Source organism: Phalaenopsis equestris, unplaced genomic scaffold, assembly GCF_001263595.1.
Source record: "Phalaenopsis equestris unplaced genomic scaffold, ASM126359v1 Scaffold000356, whole genome shotgun sequence".
Classification (NCBI taxonomy): domain Eukaryota; kingdom Viridiplantae; phylum Streptophyta; class Magnoliopsida; order Asparagales; family Orchidaceae; genus Phalaenopsis; species Phalaenopsis equestris.
The window spans coordinates 183,033-193,107 of NW_018164798.1; the positions used below are offsets into that span (position 1 = coordinate 183,033).

The window sequence follows — 10,075 nt, forward strand, 5'->3', positions numbered from 1 at the left end:
GTTGGCCTTTAAAAGAGAAGCATAATAATAAGTTAAGTGTTGACGAGATGAGAATGATTAGGTGGATGAGTGGCTTTACACTTAGAGACAAAATGCGGAATGAATATATTCGTGATAGGGTTGGTGTAGCTCCTGTGACAGACAAAATTAGAGAAAGTCGTCTTAGATGGTTTGGTCATATTAAACGTCGACCATTAGATGATCCGATTAGGAGAGTAGATGTTTTAAATTCGACTTGTGTTAAGAAAGGCAGGGGTAGACCTAGGAAGACTTGGGCTTATTGTATTAAAAATGATCTTAATTTACTAGAACTAAATGAAAATATGACACTAAATAGGACGCAATGGAGAAAAAGGATTCATGTAGCCGACCCCACGTAGTGGGATTAAGGCTTTGTTGTTGTTGTATATTGAGTTGAATAATTTGGTATATTATATTGAATGAAATAGTAAATGTTGTTATAAAACATATGCATAAAGTTTTGATTTCATTTAAGATAACTTATCTCTTGCTTTGTAAAATTCCACGTTAAATCTACAGCTGGAAAAAAAAGTAAAAGGTAATGGGAGTCCAGCAAAATAAAACATGGATCGGAATAATTTATAAGACTACGTAATTACATGAACTTATTTAGTGAATACACATTCAACATTGGGTGTTGTTTCTCCTCCTATAGGCCACAGCCATGGATGTTATCTGTCGTCATTGCCATCTGTTGTAGTTGCTATCTTCACCATGGCTTTGAACTTCAGACTGAACATGAAACTCCAAGGAGAGGATTATGTTTTAATTTTCCTATTGATGTGATAAAATTAATTCTTTTAATATGATTTAAATAATTTATTAACGATATAATAATGATATTCTTTATCCATTCAACATAAAATATTCTAAATAAGTGCACATCACGTTTTAATTATTTTATGTGATTCTAAATCAAAATTTTGAGACACGATATTTTAACTTTATTTTTGTTTTTAATCTAAAAGTCTTACTTCTATTTATACGATCAAAATCAAAAACCCTAAATTGATCAGTATTAGATCCGGTGGTTCATTAAGCTTTTCACCTGCCAATTCCGGTTAATTATTTCCGGTTCTTTGTGAAATCGGCTTTGAAATTGAGCCGAGCTGGTTGGGGAACTGGTTCATTATTGAATTGATCAGATGGGCTGGTCTGATCAGATTTTTAAGGCCATCGTTTTCACACATTGATATTGTTTAACAAAATCTGAGCCATTACTCGTTATCACTGCCAATTGAAACCAGAGTTTTTACAGTATTTCACTATCAGCACCTCTGAGACTGTTGTTTTCACCTCCTCCGTCATCTGTATTCATATTCACATAATAGTGAAATTTAATCATATGTGCTGTGCCTACTTTTTCTTTTCGTCAATTTTAAATCTTCATCTGCTTTACTATTAACGCACCAAAAATTTCCAAGAATAAGTCGATCGTAAACTTACTATCCTGTTTTGCTGGAGTTTTCCTGTCACGCCAAACATCAATGGTGATTCCCGTGCTAGCTTTAACTTGGTGCACTATTGTTTTCACTGTCTTTTTTTTTTCTTCTTTTTTATTTTTTGTCATTTACCTCTATTAAAGTATTTTACTCATTTCTTTTTAAATTTGTTCTATCTCGTAGACGACCTTGTTTTAAAATCCTTGGAATCCAATAAAGAACTCATCTACTTTTTTATTGTAACCATCTTCACTTATAGCTGCCAACTTCAAAACTCATAAACATCGTTTTCTTTAATCCATTTGGTTTCTCGCAGAGCACAGACCGCCCTCTGCCGAAGTTTGGCGAATGGGATGTTAATGATCCTTCTTCTGCTGAGAGTTTCACAGTGATCTTCAACAAAGCTAGAGATGAGAGGAAAACTGGCAGTAATGCCCAAGGATCTGACTCTCCTGCAAAGGATCTCTCTTCTGACAAACAGGGAACTTCATATACCTCTTCAAAGCATAGCTCTGTAAGTACATAAACTTTTGGCTTGCTTATGAAATTTAACTTTTGCAAATTATCTATTTTATAAATTTGAATTTTTTTTTTTTAGTTCCTAACATAGCCATGATTAAGAGCGACTTTTCATGATCTCATGTTTTAATATTACTACTCAGGAGCTATATTTCATAATAATTTTTCTTTTGGCCCCAAAATTACTGCAAGTGCTGTTAAGTTTGTCAGATATATATATTATAAGTCGGTTGTATGCCCTTTATAATATATTTTTTAAAAATTATTATGGTTAAAACTTACTGTAGATTTTATTATTTTTGGATAAAATTGAATTAACCAGTCACGTAATTTAGGTGATTAATGTGGCATTTTGTCCTGAAAAGCAATTCTTAATCTTGATTGTGTAAGAGCTACAGATACAAATTTTTAATTATAAGAAAATTTGTGCGAGCAACTAACACGAGCCCATGGCTTATGGTTAGAAGGGACTTCTCATAACGACACGTGACATTAATCATATGTTTTTGATATAGCCACAATCAGGTTCAACATTTCATTTATGTGCTGTCCAAAATTTTGTTTTAACTTCAAAGTTACTTTCAGTCTTCTATGACTTATATTATTATTTTAGCTTTTTTTACTTCATATTTCATATAAATGTTCAAACTTTCTGGTCTCAAAATTAAGTGAATCGTGCTGGCCTGCCTCCTCAGGAACCTTCAATTTTGGCCGTCTATGTCTTCAGTGAAAAAATAAATTTATCTAAAATAAATTTGGACTGATTCTCATGTATTATATTTATCTCAACATAAATTTAATTATATTGACTTCCATTCTGATTTTATTTTTTATTTACTTGCTTGTGAATAGAGGTGTGTGCTACTCAAGGTTTAACAGCACAAATTTATCCTTGTTTGTTGAGCTTTAAGATCCACGGCTTTAATCCTTGATTTCTTTTTCTTTAACTGCAGAAAAAATGGCTTTGCTGCTGTAGTTCAACACCAGCTCAATCCTGATCATCATACAATGATTTAGAATTGTAAAGTGCTGCTATCAATGTGCTTTCTTTTTCTTCCTACGTTCCTAAATGATCGCTGACCTTGAAGTGCCGGGGCAGGAGCTTCTCCTCTTTTCAACTTTGCGTGTAATGTAGTTGAGGTTTCCTGAGTGGGAAGCGGCTATGTTCCAACAACTACTTGCAGATTGTTTTTTTGAGAAATTTCTCAAACATAAATTTATTTTTTATAAACAAATTATTTTTTTATTTTCAAATTCCCAAATAAGATTGGAGTGTTAAAAGTTGAAATGGGTTCAATCATGAGCCAGCTCTTGCGCATAATTGGCCTAAACTAATGGTTGAGACATGGAATTGTGGAGTCGGTTTTTATTTGTAAAAGATTTTTTGGTTCTAGTATTGATTAGTTTTTAATTTTTATGATTTTGATCAAATAGCTAAAATTAAAGGATTTAAATTAATAATTATATCTCAAAATTTTTATTTAAAGTATGTTTAAAAGAAATATGAGGGAAATGTTTCGAGTTAAATTAAAATAATAGTGAGATTATACTCTCAACCAGGGAATGTTGGGTTGGGAGTAAGCGTGTGATATGGTCGTATCCCAAATAACTCATCAATCATAAAAACAGAATATATTCGCCATTTCTCCATTTTATTGGAAAAAAATTGAGTTGGGGTATTTTAATTTAAATTTGATTATAATAAATTTTATAGTTATTGAATTTCTTTTAGAATTGATGTAACGTCATAAAGCAAATTTAATGAATATAAATTTGTATCACTAAATTTTTATTTCGATGTTAGGAGTCATTTACTTTTCCAATTTATATGTTATTTTGTTATTCTACGAAAAATGTATTATTTATCAGTAGAATTAATGTTTCCTTCCATGATTCAATAATTTAGGAAAAATCAAGTTGGATTAAATTGTCGAAATTCATATAAAATTAAACTCAGACATGCAATTGAACTCATAAATTTTTGGGGCATTTACATACTGTCACTTTATTCATATGTATTAACAGATCTATTGGGAGATAAAATCACGAAAACTAATTCGATAGATTCAAAAGAAATTTTGAAAAGAAGCGATTAAAACATGAAAATCATAGAAAACATATGATTTACCATGGAAAGAAACCGAGAACGTGAAAATTTATGGAACCGCACCACACCGAAAAATTCACTATAAAAAAGTCAGGAAAATCATACAAACTATACAACACACAAGCCTCTATACAATTTGGTGTCTTCAGATAAATGGTGTCTTCAGTATTGCCTCAAGCAATGACTCTTGTACTGTTAATCACCTTCAATTAATCTTCTATGAAAGTAGTCAACATGCTATTCACCTTAGTTTCTTTATATATGGAGCATGTATAATTTCATTATTTTCACAGTAATCTATTTAGCAACCACATATGCACCCATTCTAATAATACTACAAGTTTTACATTCACTAGGTCATCTTGTGTGTAGTTTTTGAACACCTTTTTGTTAGAGTTAACATGAAAAGAGACACTTGGATCTACCATCTATGATTCAATACTATTTAGGGATAAAATAAGGGAGTAAAATTATATTTTATCTATAGAGACATTTATAAAACATTTTCTATTTGAACCTCTACCACTAATCTTCTTTAAAGCTTGTAATAATTTTTAATGTGATCTTTCTTTCAATAGTTTCAACATTCACTCCTACCTTCTCTCACCCTAATCTAGACTTTCCTCTCCGAAACTTAATTCTTTTCCTGGTTGTATTTTCATCTATATTTCTTCCTCTAATATCAACTTGTAAAGTAGAATGTAAAGTTTCACCGCTCGCCTTAATATGATCTAAGTTTAACTTTATGTTTTCTGAAGAGCTACTCAACACAGTAACTAGTTAATTTCAACTATCTGGCAATGAAAGAAAAAGTAACTATGCTCTGATCTCTTTATTAAGGGGGCCACGACCCCCGTATAGTTAGTCACTGGAAATCATTGCCAATAAAATGCAACTAGTTTCTCACAGTTTTAAATTTTTTGAAGTATTCGACCACTGAATTACCATCCATCATCTTCATATTGAAATTAGAAAAACTTTTTTTAAAATTTGAAGACTTCTCATACATTCTTGTTAGTGCATCCCTAAGATCAACAATAATATTTTTCTTACAATGTTAACATATGAGAAAAGTTAATGCCAAATCAAGCCTAGGATTGCTGTATCAATAATTTTCCATTCCTCCAGATTCATCGATTATAAGTTTTTTTTAATTCAATTTAATGGCACATATAGTTTCTTTTGATATAATTTTTTGGCGTAACACCCCTAAGCTCAATAAAGGGGACATGACCCTCTATACCCCCTGTCAAACACATCGTCAAGTTTGATTGATCAAATTGAGGGCTATGAGTGACAATTGATCCATACAATCAAGCTCCACATAATAACAATATTAATAGTGAAGCTTCATTTTTTACATAAATAACACCCAAATCCTATGTTTTTTCATATGTAGGGTGATCTGTAGATAAAAATTGAAGTTTAGGGGGTTGATATGTTTATACATAAGAATGGTGAAACATATGTAAATCTCTTTTTTTTGTTTTTCTTGTCGATCATTTTCTCTCTCTATCATCATTGTTAAAGCTTTCTCCTTTCAGTTTAATACTTTTCCAGCTCTAAGAGCATTGTTGATATTAAACCTTTACCATTTATTCTGTAAACAAACTATGTATTTGATAACCCACTTATAACTTGGTTCAATAAGAGTTCATTCACGTTCGTTTGATTAACTAATTGAACAATTTTGAGCACATTTACAAATGCTCGATTGTTAAATGAATGAGTTTGCACTACTCTGAGTTCGATCTGTTATGTTTGTGAATATAATCACTTAAAGTTTGAGAATAAATTTATTAAAAAACTCAATGAATAGATTAATTTAAAGATCATGAATAAGCTTGCAAATAAGCTCAAATAATGTACTTATGAATATGATTAGTTAAAACTTAATTTATAACCTATAAATAAACTCAATTAAAGCTTAATTTGAAAATTCATTTAAATTAATTATTTAATTCGTAGTACATAAAATAAGATAAAGACCTTTTGTTTAATTTTTCATTTATTTTGAGCATTTATATGTATATTATAGTTATTCATTTATTATCTTATTGATTTAAAAGTGTCGGTCGCCAAATTGGGAGTTGTCGGTCGCCGGAATGGATATCCGATCTCATATCCTCAATAGTTTAAATAAATGAGCATAATACCGCAAGCAATGCATCTATCCCAAAAGGTAGACACACTACTGACGGGTAAGACTCGACTAAATAAACTAAAAAAATTATGACATCCATTTAAGTCAGCTAAAAATCATTTTTTTATGTTTTCTAACAAGTTCCCCTATTTAATACGAAAAATTAAATAGGGTTTATATTAAACTGGGTTCTTGAAAGTTTCCTATCAGGGCAAGCCCCTATAGTTAATTAGATCTTAGATAACCGAAGTCACCTAAGAAACTCTCAATAAAAATCAAGGGATATTGTCTTCAAGGATTTTAAAGGATAGGACATTTCAAAAGATCGAACAAAGAGGTGTGAAAGGGGAACGACTCAAATTTGGAAAGTTTATTTTGGAATCCAAAGGAAGAAGAACTAGGGGATATCACAGATCCTGAGGAGAACATCTGTGACTTCCCAAGCTATACTATGGTTCGGCTTCAACTTTAAGAAGAAATTATGTGTGTCATCCTGCCAATTTTTTAATTAGGGCTTACATTCATGCGAGACGATCACACAAATAGCCTGAAAGATATGAGGATTTAGGTTGTGACGAACGATAACCTCGGAATCTTAAAATATGTTAAGGCTTAAATTTTATAGCAGAGTCATTGAAAGGCCTAAAAAAAGTTAAGGATTTGTGTTGCACTAGGCGGACAACCTCGAAGTCCTATGGCTTGTTGTTTAATTCTAAGGAAAGATGTGTTCTTGTAGCTCCTCATGCTGTTGCAGAAGGCTTCCCATAAAGCTAGCTTCAAGCTCCTCGACAAAGTGACAATCCTAAAGTCTAAGGTTTAAAGGTTTAAATGACAAGTTAAATTCAATTATTATGGGAGAAGTTAAAGTTGTTTAGGCAACACTGGTTAAGATCCCACGGTTCCCTCGTTCCAAAACCACTATTTTCTTCAGATTCACTTAGTCTAAATGAATTTATTAAACTAAATGAATTTATAAATGAATTTATTAAACTTAACTCAATGAGTTCCATACTTTCATTTAGACCATGGGAAATCTCATTAACAATCGTAGGTTACCTTCTTCGAGGGATTCCCGATCATCTAATAGAGATATTTTAATTTAGTTGCAATTTTTGTTTTGTTGTTTTGTTTGTGATTAAATTTTGAGTTATTTTATATTTGACTGTTGTGACGGTAAATTTTATCTTTTTTGATTTCTTAATTTTGGTTTTGGTTTCAATTCCGTGGCTATCCTAAAAGTTTCAGTTTTGACATGCAGGGTGACCTTGTTGTTTAACAAGCAAGTTTATAGGTAGGAAACGAGAGGAACAGAAAGGTAAATAAAGTAAATTACAATGCAATAACTTAAAAGTGTATCTGTCGATTCTTCTCGTTCCTCCACTTAAAAGGTCAGTATTTGCAATGCTTATATATAATTTTGCAGGAATTAAAACATGCTTGTAGGAAAAGCAGAGTACATGTTTGAGGTGGGTCTACCAAACCATATGTCATACCCTGGTGGGTCCAATTCGTTCATCTGTGGGGATGTTTCCATCGAGAAAATCATAATATGTCCAAGTGTCATCCGAGACTCCCAAAGGATCATGAAAAGGGCTTGGCTAATACCCTAGACATTTCACAGTCCCTCAAATGGTCTCGAGCTCATTTTGGTCTTATTATGTTGCTATGTGGTTCATCCAATTCATACTCTTATGCTCAATGAACCTTGATGTTTTGATTATCCCTTTAAATGGGATAATTATCATTTCATGTTTCACTTACGAATTATGCAGCTAAAGGCCCTTAGGGGCAAAATTAAGAAACTTAGTAATTAAGAAACTTAGTCGGTTTGATTTTCAAAGATGGGTTTGTAGTGTTTTAAAGATGTTTGGAATTAATTATAGTTCATTTTCTAAACCTCATTAGGCAAGACTTTGATTAAGCCTATTCACTACCAAGCCCTTAAAACCCTTAAAACTTAATGGGTGCTTAAAACTTAATGGGTGGATTTGTAATTTTTAGAAAAATTTAAATATTTATACTTTTAATCCTTATCAAGAATCATAAATCATTTTAAAACTATTAATTGGAGTTTTTAAATTAGTAGGTTATGATCTTCTAAAGTCAAATCCCCAGCCTCAATATATTCTTATTTAACTGCTCTTTCGAATTTCATCAATTTAGGAAATTACAAGAAATTACAAATTTATCCCTTAATGAGACCAAAGTGAGATTGGTTACTATCATTTATCCCTTTTATATTTCAATCATCTAGACATGCCAATTATGATCAATTATTACCCAGTTACCCTTTGCTTAGGCTTACATATTAATTAAGGCTTAAATCCTAAAATTACCATTTAATCCTAAAATTACCATTTAAAATTACCATTTTGCCCTTAAGGCCTATTTACTTCATAATTCATCAAATTAAACTCAAATGAATTTAAAATTTTTATGCTACCCCATTCATTGGTTAATTAAGACATCAGAGGAGAAAACGTGATTTTTCTGAATTCATTTAATTTTATAATTATTTTAATGCAAAAATAGGGATTTTTAATGAAAATTCAATAATTCAACCAAAAGAGAACTTTGTCCTCAAGAAAATTACTAGAGTTTTACCTAAATTGAAAGTTTAACTAGGTTAAAGGACCACTTGGACCAATTTTCATCATTTTTAGAGGTTTAATTTAATTATTAGAATTATTTGTATGTTTTGAGTATTAATTAAATATAAAATATTATTTAAGCAGAAAATTAAATTTTATATTTTTATTAAATCTCTTTGAGCATAGGAAACCCAAAGGAAAAAAAAATCATATTTTTGTAGTTTATATTTTAATTATTAGAATTATTTTAATGAAAAATTAAAGAAAATTCATTTTAAGCCTTTAAAAATTAATATCTTCACTTAGAAAATTAGGATAATTATTTTGGTTGGTCCCAAGTGATCAGGAAACTAAATGTGACATTTTAGTAAATTTTTCCAATTTTGTAATTTTTATGATTTTTAATTCATTTTAATTATTTAAATATTTAAAAATGGCTTAAAAATGAAGTATTTATTTAATTCCAATTTTATTTTTCTTAGGTTTCGCTGGTCATAAGGAGCTCCCAAAACCAATTTTGTGATTTTTTGAATTATATTTTAATTATTATAATTGTTTTAGTGCCAAAAATGTAATTTCACTTAATTAATCCATTTTAGTGGTCAAATTAATTCAAATTGACTTGAAATTTTTATGAGAGCTCCTCTAACATCAAATTATAGTGGAAAATGATTTTTATGTCATTTACATTTATAAATATTTTAATTTAATTTTCTTTCATTTTTAGGGGTTGATGAAAATTAGGGTTATTCTTAATGAGTTAAACCAAGTTTATATTTTTCCTAGGGTCCTCTGACCACAATGAACCTATCAAAACAAATTTTATATTTCTTTGATTAATATTTTAATTATTATAATTATTTTTCCAAAATGGATATGAAATACTTGAAAAATAAACATCTCTGCCTAGAGATCTCCCTTGAGCTTGGAAAAATCAGAGAAGATCCCTCATGACAGTGAAAACCAAAGCCCTAAAAATCATGTCACGGTGAAATGTCCCTGAAAATGAAGAATAAAAATAAGAAATACACTATTTAATTAATTGAAAATCACATATGCATCAAACAGACACGAAACCATCTCCACATTATTCTTTTCTGTTCACTGAGCATGAGAGTATTTTTCTTTTATTTTTATGATTTTTCTATGAAAAGATATGGATTTTTGAAGTTATGGTATTTAAATAAATTAAAAAAATCAATAATTTTATATTTAAACCACGTGGCGCCACGTCAACCTACGACGGCTCCCA

At 30.4% G+C, this 10,075-nt stretch overlaps 1 protein-coding gene across 2 annotated transcripts in view; it reads left to right on the forward strand.

The window, feature by feature from the left end:
• LOC110026185 (RPM1-interacting protein 4-like) overlaps positions 1-3,340 on the forward strand; it is a 16,261-nt gene extending 12,921 nt beyond the window's left edge. For both annotated transcript variants that reach the window (XM_020727038.1, XM_020727039.1), the window contains exons 2-3: positions 1,780-1,977; positions 2,936-3,340. In XM_020727038.1, the coding sequence (XP_020582697.1) occupies positions 1,780-1,977; positions 2,936-2,980 (243 nt within the window). In that variant the 3' untranslated portion in view covers positions 2,981-3,340. The remainder of the gene's footprint in view (positions 1-1,779; positions 1,978-2,935) is intronic.
• The last annotated feature ends 6,735 nt before the right edge of the window (positions 3,341-10,075 follow it).